The 18199-nt window shown below is 30.8% G+C and overlaps 2 protein-coding genes across 2 annotated transcripts; one reads left to right on the top strand and one right to left on the bottom strand.

The window, feature by feature from the left end:
* Nucleotides 1-5160: 5160 nt before the first annotated feature.
* Nucleotides 5161-8937, top strand: LOC110643673 (uncharacterized). Its single transcript, XM_058129114.1, has 6 exons — nt 5161-5459; nt 6352-6413; nt 6524-6793; nt 7534-7604; nt 7696-7758; nt 8619-8937. The coding sequence occupies exons 1-6, from the start codon at nt 5353-5355 to the stop codon at nt 8661-8663; spliced, it is 618 nt and encodes a 205-aa protein (XP_057985097.1). The 5' UTR covers nt 5161-5352; the 3' UTR covers nt 8664-8937.
* Nucleotides 8938-10800: 1863 nt separating this feature from the next.
* Nucleotides 10801-18180, bottom strand: LOC110643669 (uncharacterized). The gene is made up of 13 exons (XM_021796126.2): nt 17982-18180; nt 17197-17902; nt 16625-16709; nt 16409-16498; nt 16139-16212; nt 15681-15765; nt 15482-15571; nt 14911-15041; nt 13778-13859; nt 13653-13700; nt 11723-11795; nt 11505-11608; nt 10801-11159 (listed from the first exon to the last, which is right to left on the bottom strand). The coding sequence occupies exons 1-13, from the start codon at nt 18157-18159 to the stop codon at nt 11040-11042; spliced, it is 1866 nt and encodes a 621-aa protein (XP_021651818.2). The 5' UTR covers nt 18160-18180; the 3' UTR covers nt 10801-11039.
* Nucleotides 18181-18199: the final 19 nt, after the last annotated feature.

The following is an 18199-nucleotide window of genomic DNA, read 5'->3' as shown; positions in this document are numbered from 1 at the left end:
TTTAATATTTTAGTTAAATTATTATATACTTTGTTCCTTATCATTTTGTCTTGAATATAATTTTTATGTTTTTATTAATTTTTAAATAATAAATTATATTCTTATATATAAATATGTGAGAAATTTAAATGCTATAATAAGAGATTCAAAGTAATTTTAGTTAAAAAGAGAGTAAAATGTAATAAAAGAGTTAAAGTGTATTTTTTTAAATTCAAGGATTATTTAATTAATTTTAAAAAATAAAAATACAATCATGAATTTTACTCAATATTAAAAATTTTAATCGGCCTGGTTGTCTACTTCCAACAATACAAAACTATTGTTGCGGCCTCATGGAACCCTCCGGTAGATGATTGGGTTAAACTTAATGTTGATGGAGCTCGAAGGGGAATCCAAGTAGAGGAGGTGGGGGAGGTGTTCTTCGTGATAGCAGAGAATATTAGATCTCTGGTTTTATTGTTAGACTTGGTACTTGTAACTCGATGCAAGGCGAGTTTCGCGCGTTAATTGATGGCCTGCGTATGACTTGGGACCTTGGGTATAGGAAGGTTGATGTTAATATTGACCCTTCCCCATTAGTTCTTGACACTTATCCTGGTAAGACTTTTTTTTGAATAAATTATTTGCAATAAAAAAAAAATCAATTGAATTTCTCACACAATTATATTTATTTTTATTTATTTTAAAATTTTGTTAAGTTAAAAATAATTAAATTCTTTTATTCTAACTTTCTTTAAAATAAATCATTTAAAAATTGAAAGGCCAAACTTACTTTTTAAAAAATTATATTTAAGATGTAGTTAAAACAATAACTTGACAAATTTTATTTTATTAATTTAAATTTAATTTTAAATAATTTTTTAATATTTTTTAATTAATATATTTAAAAATGTATTTCTCTTAATAATAGTTGCAATAAGGATGTCAACAAGCTTGTTTATGTTTCTAAAAATTTGATTCTAAAACTTTTAAAAAATACAATATATTTGTTTTATTTTCTTTCTTTTGAGATTCCCTTTTCTTTTAATTTTAAATATAAATTTAGGAAATAAAATTTAGACAGAAGAAGTGTCTAGCACATCGATTATATACATAGAGAGAGATATTTATAAGAAAAAAAAGGGAAATAAAAAATAATAATAATTTATGTAGAAAATATTCAATGAACATTTTGAAATGTAGCGAAAAATAGTGAAAATAGTTATTTTTAATATAATTTTATATTAAGTATAAATATAATAATAAAAATATAGTAATTTTATAAATCTCTTTACTTAGAAAATAAATAAATAAATTATTTCATTTCTTATGAAAAGGGATTTATAATAAAATAATAATATTTATTTCTATGGGGACTTTTATTTTCTTATAATTCTACTTGCTTATAATTATATTCAGTTGTCATTCTCCAACTTTTCTTTCTATAGAATAGACCCATTAAAAAAAAAAAAAGCCCTTAGACTATGTTTGGTTAATTTAATTTCACAAAATTTTATGAAATTTAATTTTATTCATGAATTTAAATTAAATTACATATTTTATCTGTTTTATTTAAAAAAATAAAATTTATTTTTAGAAATATAATTTTATGGTCAATTTTTATAAAAATTGGTGAAATTTGAAATGGAATTTTTATAAAAATGGAATTTGTGAAATTTGAAATGGAATTTGAAATGGAATTGGTGAAATTACATATATGTATATTCATACATATACTCACAATATCTGATTGGTTTTGAGTTTGAAGGATTGAAATTATTTTTTTTAATAATAATTTAAAAAAATATTTTATTATTTTAATAATTTTATAATTAAAATTTATTAAATTTAATTTTAAATTATTTTTTTAATTAATATATTTTAAAAAATAATTTTTTTAATAATAAATTTAACAACAACACTAAACAGATCATACTTATAAGCGTTAGGGTTAGTTGGGAAAAATTGTGATGACCTAACTTTTCAAGGGTTTCTACAAAAATGAAATTAAAAATTTTGATGAAATTTTCATTTTTTTTTTTAATTTAAAGAATATTTTATCAATTTTTGAAATTTGAAAAAAAAAATAAAAAAAATTGAAAAGTTAGATTGGACTTTTGACCAAGCCCCAATCCAGCAACGTTAAACCTAAAACGTGAGCCGAGCCAGTTAGAAATGCTGTCATTTATTCTGGCCGAAATGCAGCAACAGTAATGCCTCGCTTGACGTCGTCTTCTTTCGTTAACCGTCACACGTTCCGCCGCACTTTCTCGAGGTATCAACTTATGTATTTATTTTATTTTAATTATTTAATTTTATTTATTAAAATAAAATTTATTTTAAATAAAATCTCTCACCATCGTTGCCAATTATTATTAAAATAATTAATTTTATTAAAATATAAAAATTAAATAATAATTTCAAAAAATTCTATTTAATTCTTTTATTTATTTTGATATTTACATTTGAATATTTTTAAGTTCATTTTCACGCATTAAAAACTTAAATCTTCATTGCACAAATTAAATATAAAATTTATTTGTTTTAATAAAACTTTCAAACATTTTTGGTTAATTATTAAAATTAGAAAAAAAATTAATAATATTAATTTAGGAATAAAAGTGTTTATAGTGATAAAATTTAATAATAAAATGATAATTTATCCTAAGCATATTAAGGTCTTCTCATTTATCATTAATGATAAATGTATAGAAAAAAGGATAAAAGGACGAAAATGTATTATTTATTTCTTTTTTTTCTTTAAACTATTTAATTCTTTGTCAATTTATCTGTAATTAGTCAATAAATTTTAATGTCAGTTAAATTATTATTTAGTATATTTATTTTAATAAAATTAATTAGTCAATTTTAATATTTTAAAAAATAATGCTATTTGATCACTCTATTTTAGTAAATTAAATAACTAGTCCTTATATTTGGAAAAATATATTATTGGATGAAGATAAAAATTTTATTGCGTAGAGAATAAAAATAAATTTGCATTTTTAAAAAATTGTTAAATTATTTTCATTTATTTCATTAGATATTATTTTTATATTTTCTCAGTTAAAAATAATTTTACTAGATTATTGCCTTAATTATGTAGAGATATAGAAAAAAATTAATCTTTTTACTTAAACCACTTATACTATTTTTTATTAAAAGATGAAAAAGATAAAGAAAATGAGGGGGAAAATGTCAAAATAGTTTTAGTATAAAAAATGAATTAGAGGGACTAAAAAGATAACAAAATCAAATTACAGAGACTAATTAATATATGTTTCAAATTATAAGTTAATTAATTAATTTTACTATATATATATATAAGCTATATTAGAAAAAAAAATCATTTAAAAATTATAAAAGAAACAAAATACTATATTTAATATATCAATTATATAGTCTTTGAGTCTAATAAAAAATTAACTCATAAGTTGAAAATCCTCAAAAGGGTATAATGTAAAATATTCAAGTAATATTATATTTTATTACAGACGCTTTTTACTTTTTTTCGTAATTTGAATCTAACTCGAAAATTAACTTTTGAGTTAAAAATTATCAAATATATATAAATTTAATGAGTATTAAATATTCAAACGATGCAAAGTTTTATTCAACAAAATTATCTATTTTTGGGCTAAAATTTTACTGCAATTAAATTATTTTTCAAAAAAAAAAAGATATTTTTTAAAAGGATGGTGGAGTCAAATTTGACTGACTTAATTCAATATTTGATAAAAGACTAGAGAAAAAGGAGAAAAAGAAAAAGCCTTGCCATAAATGAAAATTGTAACATAATATAGTTGACACTTGGCAAGGAAATGGAGAAAACGCAATTTTCATATTAAACGCCGTGTAACTCTGTTAAGTTTAGGGTTATACAATTCATACTAAATAGTTGATGAATTTATTTATTTTCAAAATAATTAGAAAGTTTATTTGATTATTAGGTCAAATTTTAAGTACCTAAATAAGTATTTTGTCTATTAAAATATTATAAAATAATATATATTATTCATTCCGTTGATTTGCATTTGTCTTTTTTCACAGCAATTAACTCATCTAAATTCTGTTTTATTTTAAAAAAATAATTTATATTTAAAAAATGATTTTTTATAAAAAATATTATTTTAAAAAATATTTTTTCATTTAATATTATAACTAAATAATAAAAAATATTTTTTATAAAAATATTTTTTATTATTTAATTATAATATTAAATTAACAATATATTTTTATTTTATGTATATATGATAATTCATATTTTAATAAAATTATTAAAATTTAAAAAATAAAAATATTTTTTTAAAATAAAGTTATTTTATTTAAAAATGACTAAAAAAATATTTTTATTGACTAATTTTTCTGAATGTTTTAAACACTAAAAAAATATAAAAAATATTTTATGTGAAATAAATGTAACTTTAAATTAAAATAAAATATTTATTAATTTGATTAAGATATTTTTTATTTTACTTAAATTAAAAAAGTTATTAAAAAATAAATTTTAAGAAATTTTGTAAATAATTATTGTATTTAGTAAAGATAAGAGTAAAATTTAAAAAAATATAATTAATACTCATTGGTATTCTCAAAATAACATATAATTATACATAAAATAATTTAAAAAAATGACAGATAAAAGTAAATAGAGAGAGTATTATATTAAAATAGATTATAAATTTTATAAAAAAAATTTTGAAATAAAAAATTATATATATTTTTCAACCCACAAATATTGTTTCTCATTTTATATATAAAACTTAAAATTTAATTAAATTAATCCAACTATATCACATTTGTCTATTTTTCATATGCACAAATTTCTTTTCTATTTATTTTTATCCTTCTATGAATGCAATACTATTATATGTCATGTTTTATTGATCCATGTAAAGTAATTAATCAAAAGTTTAATGATTAAAAAAATTAAATTTTTACATGTATTTTAAATTTTAATTTATCACTTTATATATTTATATTATTTATAATTTCATACTTAATTAATTTATAAAATATTTTAATATGGGAAAAAATTTATGGTCTAATATATTTTTATAATATATTTGAAAATATAAAATATTTTTGGGTGCAAAATATAAAAGATTAAAAATCTAAATATTAATAATTTCTCTCATTTATTTATTTATTTTTTTTTAAAATAAAAGTATGATAAAAAAGAAAAAAAAAATTGTCAGAGCATCGTCCAATAATTCCAAAAGGCTTAGAATTAGAGCATTTTCATTACTAGTGTGTGCCTCTACCCCTACAATGAAGGGTTAAGGCTTTGATTTTTCTCTCCCATCCATTCCGAGCCGCGCAAAATCAATTCCAATACTTCAGTTAGGGTTAGGGTTTAACGATTTCAGAGACATGTATGCTGATCGTGTGGAGGCTGCAGGGAAGAGGTCGGTGAAGGAGCGTCTTAATGGTAATTCTACCGAAGATTTTACTCGCCGGTGGCAAATTACTGGAAAAAGGTCTGTACTTTCGGAAATCACTGCAACTTCCATTTTCCTTCTCTGGGTTGTTTTCCTTTACTGTAATTTGGCTTTTTTGCCGATTCTCAATGTTCGCTTGGTTGTGTGAAATTTGATTTTGGTAATTTGTTTTGTTTTCTTCAATTTTATCAAAGGAGAATTCTTCTAGGTCGCATTTTTCATTGGGAACCATTCACTTCGATATTCTATAACTTCAAATTGTGGGCTTGTTTCGTTGAGGAGAATTGAGTTTCTCTAGGTGATATATCGATGTATTTGCCTTCCCCAGTCTCTCCCTCCCCCTCCGTGTGATGCCATAGAATATAGATTTAAAGAATGCTGCAGGGTACTCATGAGTTTTAGCTTTTTATTTAGTATGCTGAACATTAGTACATGACATTCAAATTCGCCTGTATTTTTTTCATTGGTCACAGCTATTTGACTCAGACATTGTCTAATTTGGGATTGATATTCGAATCTCTTTAACATACGATAGATGAGAGATGGACATCCTTCATCACCAAATAGAGCAGTAGATTCTGTCGTGGAAGGTTCTGCATTGGTGAAAGCATTTTGTAGTTCTTATTTGCAAATTTAAATTTGTTCATTATGCAAGCCATGTCATAAGTTTTGCTGAAAGCTACAAGAACAGTACCATGAGAGTATGCGTCTTATATTTGAATATATGTATGCTTTTTATAGTTGCGTATGTGTTGCTATTTGCTTTCCAAGTTTAGGCATGTGCTTTTGGGTTATAAGGGTGTACAATTTTCCTTTTTATCACATGGTATTCCACTTCTATAACTCTAGATTGTTTATTCATTATCCTTTACTGCTCCTGTTTTAGTGAGGTCAAAACTCTATTAACAAGTTGATTCCATATGTTTTATAGGCAGAGGGAAGATGATAAGTGGGAACATGATCTCTATGAGGAGGATGAACCACGCTCTTCAAGTATGGATTGACTGTGACAAAATCACAGGCAACTAAAAATTGATGCTATTGTTGGATGCAACTAAATAAACTATATTTGGTTTTTGACTTTTTGTTAATGGCTTGTGAAGATCGCAAAGTCAGTAGTCAAGATCTTCGACTGAAGCTTCAAAAGAAGACTCTTCCACAATCATCACAAATTGGAAAGGGGTCAGGCATGCGGGATTTACGTGAAAAGCTATCTGGGACTATGAATTCACAACCAGTGAATGCTGATCCACCTAGAAGGAAACTGGAGGCTGCTAAACTAGCTAGGAGAAGTGTTGCAGTTGAAGCTTCCGAGCCAGAGATTAAAAAGGTTGCTAGGGTGGCTCCTAGAAAAATGTCTCAGCAAAAGGCATGTGTCAAAATTTTCTTTCTCCAATTTTTTTGCGAAAAGCTATCTTAGTTACACATCTTCTGTTTTGTTCATGTAAATCATAATGTGCTGCCTTAATCAAATGATCTGTTAGAAAAACAGTTCTGTTACTGGTTGTCTTACGAGATTTCTTTTTTAACGATTTTTCTCTATGTATATACAATGATTGTGACCTAAAAATGTGAATTTGGACATATGACTTGGGAGTTTATGTTTTGATAAAAATTAAAGAAAAAGGGGAACAACTGGTTAGCTAATGTTGCGAGTGAAAAGAGATTACTGCAAAGTAGTGAGTTTAGCAAGTAGTGAACCTATTATTTTTGAAAAGCATCTCAAGCATTTGTATCAAAGTTGAAGGTTGTTTTACAGATATGCAATTTATCCACTCCATCAAAATAGATAAACAAAAGTTATCAAAGACATGCAATTTTTTGATTATTTGATGCATTTATGATTTTTCATATGCTTTTACAATTCTCTCATGCTGTGTCTTAACTGTAGAAGAGCTCATATTTGTAAGCTTTTACATTCCCCTCACATTGTGCCTTTACCATGTGTGTGAGAGAGGGAGGGAGGTAGGTCCTTTTAGTGAAAGGAATTAAATTGGAACGATGCTACAACTATCACGTTGGTGCCAAAATACAATTGCATTTGCACATAGATGCACTTGTTGCTGCCGCTTCCTTTTCTTTTCTCTAAGTTCTACATGTTTGGTGCAGGCAGATACTTCAATAGAAGGTTTTCTGCAATCAATAGGCCTTGAAAAATATCTCATTACTTTTCAAGCTGAGGAAGTAAGTAAATTATGTGCTGTAAATATGTGTACTTTGTTGAGTCTGTTCATTATCTTCAGGGACTTGCCTATTTTATTTTTACTCTCCACAGGTTGATATGACAGCTCTAGTTCACATGAATGATGAGGATCTCAAGGCTATAGGAATACCAATGGTAAACTTAAGCTTGTCTCTCAGACATGACATGCATATCTTTTGTGGTGCATTTTCATATATCAATGTGTTTTTGTTCTTTTTATTGATGAAGGGCTAGGACTTTTCTTTATGAACTAAAGAAATATGAAAGTTCAAACTTGACTTTTCAAATCTTTGTTCAATATCAAGAAGTTCAATGCCAATTAGACTTATACTAACCTATTTCAACGCCAATTAGACTTATCCTAACCTATTCATTATGATTGAAGACCAGTTGAACACTCATCAATACGTCTGTAATTGTATCATCAAAATTTTGAAACAAAATTGGAATATGGATTATTTGAACAGCATGGGTTTCTCATACATGAACACATGTGCACATATATTCCATGGGTTGGGGGATGTAGATTTTTAGCTCCTTGCATTCTATGCCACAGGATAGGCACTCCAACCCTGGGCTTCTAGCTTATAGTGGTTAAAATAATCTAACTAAATCAGATTTGTTTGTTATGAACTATGCCAAATAAAATATCAAGATAATTAAATTTCCTCTCTTTTTTCCCTTTTTCACATGCCTAATCATCAAAAAATATATTGCCTACCCAAGAGTCTGTCTCATCTGCTTACTTGCAATTTGGAGAGCAAGTGTCTTTGTCTAATGATTGATATAAACATGGTTCTTACCTAGCCACTTCGGTGTGAATTTTTGTCTAGAATGCTAGAAATTGGAAAGTACTTTGGTTGCATGATAACCAAGTGTGCTTTGATGTAATTCTACTCGTCTTCCAGATTAAGTGTCTCATACCTGTGGTTTTCATTGTTTCCCTTCCTGTCACTTCTATGCCTAACTCATTTTTGGTTCATTGGTGGTTTCAGGGCCCAAGAAAGAAGATAATTTTGGCATTGGAATCTAGGGGCTGATATTGGGAAGGGAAGTGCATACTTGCATGTATTATGGTTTGACAGTCCAGTTAGCAGGGCTGTGTTGTGGTTGATATATGCCTGGATGTAACATTTTTCCCTGTTGGTTTTTCTCTTTGGTTCATTGCTGAAAGTGGCCTAACTGGCTCATTATAGATATGAAACCTTTGAATTTTTAACTTGCGCCAACCATAGGTTCTTCTTCTTTGTCTCTATTTTTTTTATTAGTAGTAGGAACTTTTTAGATCAATGAAATTCTATGTTCTATTTGCTATTTTTGGGTACTTCCAGGGTATTTAGTATGAACTCATAGTCTGGTTATGAAATAGCTAGAGGAGAGTTGAATTCAATTTAAATCGAAATAATTGATCTAATTGAAATAAATAAGAAATTCAATTTGATTTTAATTTTTGAAAAATCGATTTAATTAGCTTGACTTAATTTTTGTAAAATTTTTGGTAAAATCATACTGAATTCAATGTTGTGCGTTTTGTAAGTTAGGGCTACTGCTTTGCTTTATGTTCCTTTCCTCTCAATTCTTTCCCAGTGTCTCCTCTCAATGAGATTTATTTTTTATGTTCTCTTTCCTTTCTCAAGTTTTCGATTTTTCCCTTTATTTTCTTCCCATCAGAGCAATACTGCCAGAAAACAGGTAGGAGATCTGGTGCACTTAGACCAGCCCACCATCACGGCATTGCCTCGCTCGCAACTCCTCAGCCTGGCTAGTCGCAGCGTTACCAGCGACCATAACCCACCTTCACGGCGTCGCTTCACCTGCAATCCCTAACTCTCGCTAGTCGTGGCATCGCCTGCTACCCTGGCTCACCATTGCAGCATCAACAAGTCTCCAACCTCTTAACCTCTCTACTCACCATATGTTCCTCTCCTCTCTCCTCGTGTCCTCAATGAAATAGCTTCATTCTCTGCCTTTCCATCACAATCATTGCCTGTAAATTTGGTATTGGTGAAATATATTTTTGATTGTGAATTTTTTATTGATTGGTTGTGTATTGATGAATTGTTGAATTTTTTGTTGATTGCCCTAGTCAGTTGTTGAAATTGTTGCTTATGGTTTGTTGAAATGGTTGATTTCTAAAATGGTGGTCTCGACTCTTGTTGCTTTGTCGAAATTGAAAATTGATATTATTGCACTAATGAAATTGAAAATCAGAAACCCATTTGTAAAAGCAAAATCACATTTCAAAACCAATAGATGGAATCAAAATGAATCAATTTTATTTCAATTTGATTGATCTCTTTAATTCTATTCGATTTGGTTTTTATCCTCTCCTTTGATTTTCAATTCTTCAGTTTGAAACCAAACCGTTGTTTGCATTCTTAGAAATAGCTCAAGTAAATATCATTAGAGCTCTTGGAAGATTTGGAAGGGGTAAAAGACAGATTTTCAAAGTTGGGTCTTCCATAACATAAATTTATTATCAGCCAGTTCAATGCCGATGCAAGTGAAAATTTGTATTGAACATACACTCATATTCTTTATTTTTTTCTTTCGGTCAAACAAAACACACGCATAACTAAATCAAGGATAGGAATAAACTGTTATTAAAATCATAGCAATTTTAATAAAATTTTTATTTCTATATAATTCATAGACATGCCGATATGAGATCCTGAAAGATTGTTATATGCATATTGGCTTTCATTGAACTTAGAGCATTTTGAAACATAAGATAACTCGCCTGTTTTGGAGGAAGGATGTTAGGTTTTTACAAAAAAATGTTTGTAGAAGTTGAAGCCTGTACACTTCTATTTCCATCGCTGCGTCTAGGCATGCGAAATTCGAATTTTCGCAGGCACCTTGCCACGCTAATTGAATTTACTGCTTGGCAGAAAGTAGCCCTTTTCTTCTTAGAAAAGTTGTGAATGTTGAGTGCCATCCACAATAAATTTTCAGCGAACTGAGGGGAAGCATCTTGTGCAGCCCAAGACATGCCCTCCTCCTCTTCCCTTTCACAGATAAGGGATTTTCTTCATCATTTTCAGTTCTCCAACACATAAACATGAAACTTTAGTTTTCTTAAAAAACTTTTTAAGAAAACTATCCCAATTTTCTCCACAAGTGAACAAGACTCCCAATATTGATATTAAGTAAAAGAGAGAGAGAGAGAGAGAGAGATACTGCAAAAGGAACCAAAAACTAGTTCGTGAATCCTCAGTATAATGAACCAGCCACTGTCAATGATGCCAAGAAAATTCTGATGTCCTCTGAAACAACATCAAATAATGTATACAAGCTAGCAAAAGTATGTATCTTTCAAAAATGCAGTCCCCTGGTGGCCAAAAATTGCTTCTTCTGTGTCATCAAGCATCTTCTCCAACTACTGGCACCTTCATTTCAAATTATGTTCAGGGAAACTAAGGCACCACCTTTACTTTAGCCTTCCACAGTAAGTACTTGGCATTTTCTTGCTTGTATCTTCTCCATTCTCTTAAAGCCGCAAGGAGAACATGCATTGCAACAGGCAGGAAGAAGGGCTGCTCAAACAGGAAGAACACATAATGTGAGAATAGTTGTTTTACTGCATTAGACCTAGCTGCAACACAATCACTTCAGCAGACCTCTATGCGCTCATGAACATACTTTTATTTAGAAAATACTGAGGGTGGAAAACCAGATTGCTTGAAGAAAAAAAATATTGACATGATTTTCACACTTTCATACTGGCCCAACGATCGACAGGTAGAAATGTAATGCCCATTGAATCAATCAGAATCCCTTACAAGTCATCTATATCAAAGCTATATCTAATTATATACTACAGACTGCTTTCAGGAATTCTTTCATATAAATGGCAATAAAATAGCTCTTGCAAAACATACCGAGTATACTGCAAAACAATGCTCAAACGAGTAGTAGCTGACAGACATAATGGATGGGTGGAAAAAGGCATCTTCTGCCAAAGATCTTGCCTGCCTTGAGGACACTGACAAGACAAGTTTTCTAATGGTTAGCCTAGCCTCAATATGTTGAAATTCAGACAGCAAAGCTCCATTTGATGTCACAAGGAAATTTAGCCAAAGTAGAGTTAGGAACATACCAGCTGAAGCATCATAAAATCCAATAGTGGAATTAATTTGAGCCAATTTTGCTGATTCCAGAGAGAACTTCACCTGTTCAAAGAGGTGTCAATTCAAACGTTCAGTTCTAGTATGGTCCTACAATAGAAGCTAAAAATCTCAAACATTCTTATGAAATAAGCTATAAAGGACTGAACCGCTGGCAGCATGAAAGGTCTTAATTCATATATAACCAAAATGTCAAAAACTAGCATACTGTGATCCTTAGTCATAACAAAAATCTCACTCACAACATTACACTCCCCTTTGAAACCATTGTTGTTCTCGAGAGTGGATAAAAGACATATCATCCCAGCAACATTTTGGATGTGAAGGTCCAATCTGCACTTTAAAATGGCTGAAATTGCACTTAACCATTTTATTCAACTGGTAAGGCATTTTTTCAAACACCTACTGTGCATCTTCCCTCTCCAATGATAGAATCATTTTCATCCTCCTTCTCCACTTCTCATACTCATTTTCTTTCAAGGGCATAATGTCTAAGGATAACAACTCAAAATCATAGCCCCTCAACTTAAACTCGAAACAATAAGCATAATGCATGCATGTTCTTTTTCCACCAAAATCTTTCTTTGTCCTTTCCAAAATTTTTCCCAAAGAGAGCAAACCTATCGATTTGATATAGAATTTCCAGATTATGAATTAACTGGCTAATCTTACCATCTTGGACTGCTGCACTCAAAACTTGATCTATTTCCTCAAGTTTTAAAATTGCATTTACCTTGTTACTTATTTTCTTAATGATACCCTTCTTCAATGCAAGAATTTAGATTATTGGCAAGGTCTTGATCATCATTCCCATAATAAAATTGGAAATTTCAGAAAAGTTCATGACCCTGCTCTTCTTCTCTCAATTTGGAACATTCCAAAGGCTTCAAGATTGGTGGGCACACTTGTTGAACCTTCTTGTCAACGGGAGGAACAGTTTCTTGGATTGGACTATCAAATCTTTGTTGACATCTTGCTTTCATCACTTGATTAAACTCTTACATTCTCCATCAATTTTCTTCTCAAATCGCCTCAAACTTCTTGCAATTATCTTCAAAATTTTGTTAGGTCTCCATCTTGAAGGATTAAAATAGATGTTATTCTTTGAGTTGATTCTAAAGAATCATGTGTGTTATTTCATCATCCATGGTTGCTTGTTGCAGATTAGTTAGGAGAGGAATGAAGAACAGGTTATAGAAGAGAGAATGAGAAAAGAAGAGAAAGGGAGAGAAAAAGAAGAAATAGAGGGAAAGAGAAGAGAAAAAAAGAGAGGAAATAGAGAAGAAAAGAAACAGAGAGAACATATAGGAAGTGAAAGAGCTCAGAAACAATCCTTAGGATTGCACTGCTCTGACTCTGATAACAATTGTTGTGACCTGGTCACAACAAACAGAGGAAAGGAGGGAGAAACGGAAGAAAGGGGAGAAGAAGAAGAAGAAGAAGAAGAAGAAGAAGAAGAGAGAGAGAGAGAGATCAAGGAAAAGAGGGAGAGAGAGAGAGAGAGTTTGTATTCATTAATCTTGACTGGATCCAATTACAGCCCAAAGAGTTCTATTTATCTAGTAATTCACATGATTTATCTAAAATACTGTGATCCTTAGTCATAACAGGCCTCTTACAACAAAGTTCATTAGACACCTTGTTTGCAGTTGAAGGATCAATTCCATCTTTTGAAATTGACAGAAAACTTAACATACAGAAAAAGTGAAAAAGAAAAATGTGAGAGGAAAAAAGAAGTGTCTCATGCTTTAATGCTTAAAAGAATGTAAAATAAGTTCTCAATCCTCTAAGCTCCAGGATCAGATATAAAATAGTGAACCAAAAATCACAGACTTGAAGCATGTAAAATGCAAGGAAAAAATAAAAAAAAAAGGAGAGAAGGTATTCATCTTGACAACTGACCTGCTTTCCTATCTCATCCATGATAATCATCCTTGGTAATGATTGAACCTGCAGGAAGAAATTTATCAGATTCTAACAAGGATCAAACTGAATCAAGGTGCCATGCTATCAATGCACCAGCATACCAATCTAGACAAAGATCCAAGGGTTGTGGCACTTGAATGAACATTAAAACAAGTATGCTGCCTTGACAAGACATCCAATTCCCTACATAAGAATAATAACCAGTATGAAATATGGTCAAGTTGGGCTAAATTATATTTTACATTACAAAAAATTATTTTTTTTTAAAAAAAAGAAGCCATAATCAAGGTAAAAAAAAAAGCTCAATGGAATGCACTAGCCATACAATTCAAGAAAACAGCAGGGAATATTACAGGAGAAAGAACCCACATTTTTCAGCAAAATATAATTAAGCTCCCAGTTTTTTCAAATTGAATTACATTGGTCCTTAATTCTTTTAAGTTCCTTATCCCTTAGTCCTTTCGACCTTTTGTTATTGTATTTACAATTTAATCCTTCACTTTTTAAATAAAAAAAAATTTTAGCCCCTACAAATTTGGACTAAAGTGTATAATATATGTAACCTTGGGGAAATAGTTGTTTCAAACTAGACAAAAATAAGAAACTTTAAAAGTCAAAGAATATAAACTCAATTTGAAAAAAAGCAAGTACCTATGTGCCTTTTGTAATTTTCAAAAACAATACATTTGACACAAGGTGACGTGATAAATGTGAATCATTCTGACAAAACCAATTAGATTTAAAATTCCTCTAAGGCAAGTTGGAGCCTGCTTGCAGATTTTAGCTAATGGCACAGTAAAATCATTATTGCTAAATAATTTATTTCATAGATAACAAATATGAGCATCATAGCAAACATGACCCGTAATGCCTTTCAAAACAGATAAATAGGGAGAAAAAGAGATAAAAATAGACTGGGTTGAGAAAAGAAACAGAAAGGGCAGAAGATTTAGAGAGATCTAGAGAGAAGAATTGACTGAAATCTTGTTTTTTTTTGGATAGCCTCTGTTACAGCCATAACAGTTATTTATACAACTTGCTCTTGCCTAACTAACTGTTCCCATCACTCTAACAACTATTTGACTTATCTAACTGCCTCATCTAGCTCATCTCAACTATATCTTCTTATTCTACTCTCTTTAACATACAATTACAGCCCCTTACTCCTTATTAGTAGTCAAAACATATTTCGAACCTTATATCAGACATGCATGTGAAAAGACTATTTTCTTACCATTCTGTGAAGCCTCTTTCACTAGTTAATAGATTGTATTCACCATATGCACCAACATAAATACTCTCAGATTTAAGACCAAAAAGTTGCCGGAACTGACCCATGAAAACTTCAAAAACCTTGTTAAGATCCTGTTCACAATGTGCATGTATCAAACTTGAGAAACATAAATAGATTAATAGCAGCCACCAACACTAATAGGACATGAGTTTCTAGCCATTCAAATAGAGAAATAATAAATGATGACCGCATAAACTACTAATGCTAATCCCCTAACACCTCACATTCTAAACTCCACCCTCCACCTTTAAAAAAGTTGGAACACCATCAAAATGGCAAACATATTTATGTTCTGATCTTTATTGCCGGATTGAGAATGAATCAACTAGCAACCAAGACAAAATCATACAAACTTGACAAAATATAAAACAAATATAATGAAAAAAGAATAAGTTTCACTAAAACAAGACCAACGCTGAACTTGATATACCGCAATTATTCTTAAGTTGGCAAGGTAAAACAAAGTTTTAAGCATTTAAAAACCTGGACACTCTAGGACAAAACATTCAACCTGTGTGGATATCATATGCCTCCTGGGAAGCTTATCTTCTGAAACTTTTAAACAGGTTGATGGATTCCACACCATAATACCTCCCCACATCTGTGTTAAGTCATTAGAAACAATTCAGTAGCATTAGGAAATGATTTCACCAGAATAATGAACTTGCTAATAAAAAAAATATGAAGCTAACAAAGGTATGATAACTAACTGGAGAGATAAAACCATTTGTTGCAGAAATCTGTCCATTTGGAAGCTGTAGAAGAAGAGGGCATTCCTTTGCAGATGGCACAAACCTGAAAAGAAAACAGGCAAACGTTAATGTAAATTGTAAACAGCTTTCAATGAGATGGACTTCTCCTTTAATAAAAGCAGCAGATTTCAAGAAAGACTTAACAGCACTATAATGGGCGGAAGCAGAAATTTAAAGGTGATGACAAGTACCACAAGAAACTTTGCTTAAATCAAAGTTTGATCTCAAAGATCTTAGTCAACATTGCCTTAAGAAATACATATAATCAACCGAAAGACATGTTGAGATCTTTAGGTCACATCACATATCAGAAGAACCAGAAACTAATATTAACACACTATATATTAACACACTATATTACTAAGACAAATGCTTTAATTTGAAAGAACAAAAGGAAATAAAGAAAAAGAATATACACCACAAATTGCAATATCTTTGATCGCCCACCAGCTGCAATAGAAGTATCTAAGTGCCACTCATTTGAGTTCACCTATTCACAATATTTGAGAAGATTAGTGAGAAAAATTTGTGAACTCTCTCATCTAGATATTGAGTTAGCCAGTTCACATAAATGAATCTAAGCGTCCAAGAGTTACAAAAATATTTTAAGATTAATAAAATTGTCACAGTTTTCTACTTGTCTGGTTATATATCACAGCATTGTCAGGAGGTTACAAGAAACATACAAAGAAAGGAAGATCGTTCACACTAAAGATATAGCTGCCCAACTTTTCATCCCAGGAAGAAAATGAGGACTTTGGTGTATGGTACAGAACCTATCCAAAAGAAAGAACATTACAAAGGAAAAAAAATCTTTTAGATACAACCACCAACAAAATTGCTATAACACAAACAATTGAATAAAAACTAATTTTTGCACAAGACTGGATATGATTTATTACCTGGCTTTCCACACTTATGTTGGCTATAGGTCCTAATGCTTCAATCACAGGGGCCAACAAAGTCTCATCTATTGTCTGAAAATCCCTGCAAATAAAAGGGAGTATAAGACAAATGGAATGCACAAACTTCATGAATATCTAAGTCCCATAAATTTTACTAGATGTTTTACCAATTAAAAGTTAGAAATTGGAATCATAAATTAAGAAAGTTTACAAGCTGGCTATCTTATTACCCTAAATAATACCCAGTATAATATTCACACCAGTTCTTTTGTCAGTGAGATATCTATTCCTGTTTATTTCTTTAAATAGTACTTCCAAAACAAAACAGTTCCTAATGAAACAAACATAATCCAAGCTAGCTGTAGTGAAACGCGATTTGAAAAAACAAGAAAAATTTTCAGTAGTAAATTATGTTGACATAACTTCCAAGGTGATTCTACCAAATTAGAAACAAATACATAATTACCATAATTGCTCCTATTTCCACCAATATCTGACGAAAATTTTGTTTCAATATTTCACCGGTGATCTAAATTCCATTTTCAAAAAGAAATGACAAGCTTATTTACCAATCATAAATCCAATCACGTGGATTTGCATTGAGCAAATTAAAGGATAGAACAACCCTTCCATCAGCACCTACGGGCATAAACTCCCCAGGAATCAATCCTTCCTCCCTGCCTCCATTGGCAAACACCTTCACAAATATCTCTGCCACTCTCTCCACCATTGCCTCAGCTTCCAAGTTCCTCCCCACAATCCATGAATGCCGATACTTCCCTACCACCGTCCTTACCCCCTTAACATCATCCCGATTCACCACCAGCACGCTATACACTTTCCCGCCAAAACCCGAACAACGATCTCCCAACACAGACTCCAAAACATCATCAACACCCTCTTCATCACCAAAATCAAAACCAACAGCAGAAATTGTACCACATTTATACAAGCAAGATGGATTACCAGAGAGAGATTGGGTGCAATCCCTACCAATAAAGTCTACAGTGACAGAGAGATTGAAATTACTAAAGCAAGTACCACATTGAGGGGTTTGTGGGGTCAGTTTGGTCATTTGTGCAAGGATTGACTGGTGCATGCGATGTGGATTGAGAACAGAGAAAGAAGATTGAGGATTGGAATCGATGAAAACGGCTTGGAACTGGCATGGGAATTGCAAGGGATTCGATTCAATTTCCTTGGAAAGCATATCCATGTCTTCAAATGGGAGCGGTGAGCGGTAGATTTCCACTGATTTCCACAAGAACGGGAAACCTGCAAAGAAAAAAAAATTGCATTACTGTCAGCGAAAGCATCACACAGGAATAAGAGTGTGTAGAGAGAGGAGAAAGACCTAGAAGGAAGGAGAGAAGGACTGAGACGGCGAGGAAGAGGCGTTTCAATCCGGGTTTTGTGGTACGCATGGTTTTAGGGTCGAAATCCGGTGCGGGAACTTGCGGTGGCGTTTCGGGGGATTCCGAAATTTCAGATGAGGGTTCGGCGGGATTACGAGGTTCTGAGATGTCAGCCATTGTCGAAGCAGCTAGACGACCTTCTGGTTTGAGCTCAAAC

Source organism: Hevea brasiliensis, chromosome 10 (assembly GCF_030052815.1).
Source record: "Hevea brasiliensis isolate MT/VB/25A 57/8 chromosome 10, ASM3005281v1, whole genome shotgun sequence".
NCBI classification, from domain to species: domain Eukaryota; kingdom Viridiplantae; phylum Streptophyta; class Magnoliopsida; order Malpighiales; family Euphorbiaceae; genus Hevea; species Hevea brasiliensis.
Note: the sequence above shows the minus strand (reverse complement) of the source record. Positions and strands in the feature narration are given on the sequence as shown.

Bases quoted from the DNA above. Each gene is read 5' to 3' on its own strand.
- LOC110643673 (XM_058129114.1), top strand. From the start codon at position 5,353: ATGTATGCTGATCGTGTGGAGGCTGCAGGGAAGAGGTCGGTGAAGGAG. The intron at 6,794-7,533 runs GTGTCAAAATTT...TGGTGCAGGCAG, and splicing joins AATGTCTCAGCAAAAGGCAT to ATACTTCAATAGAAGGTTTT. The intron at 7,605-7,695 runs GTAAGTAAATTA...TACTCTCCACAG, and splicing joins TTACTTTTCAAGCTGAGGAA to GTTGATATGACAGCTCTAGT.
- LOC110643669 (XM_021796126.2), bottom strand. From the start codon at position 18,159: ATGGCTGACATCTCAGAACCTCGTAATCCCGCCGAACCCTCATCTGAA. The intron at 16,213-16,408 runs GTATGTTTCTTG...TATTGTGAATAG, and splicing joins TGAACGATCTTCCTTTCTTT to GTGAACTCAAATGAGTGGCA. The intron at 11,160-11,504 runs GTATGTTTTGCA...CTGTTTGAGCAG, and splicing joins ATTGTTTTGCAGTATACTCG to CCCTTCTTCCTGCCTGTTGC.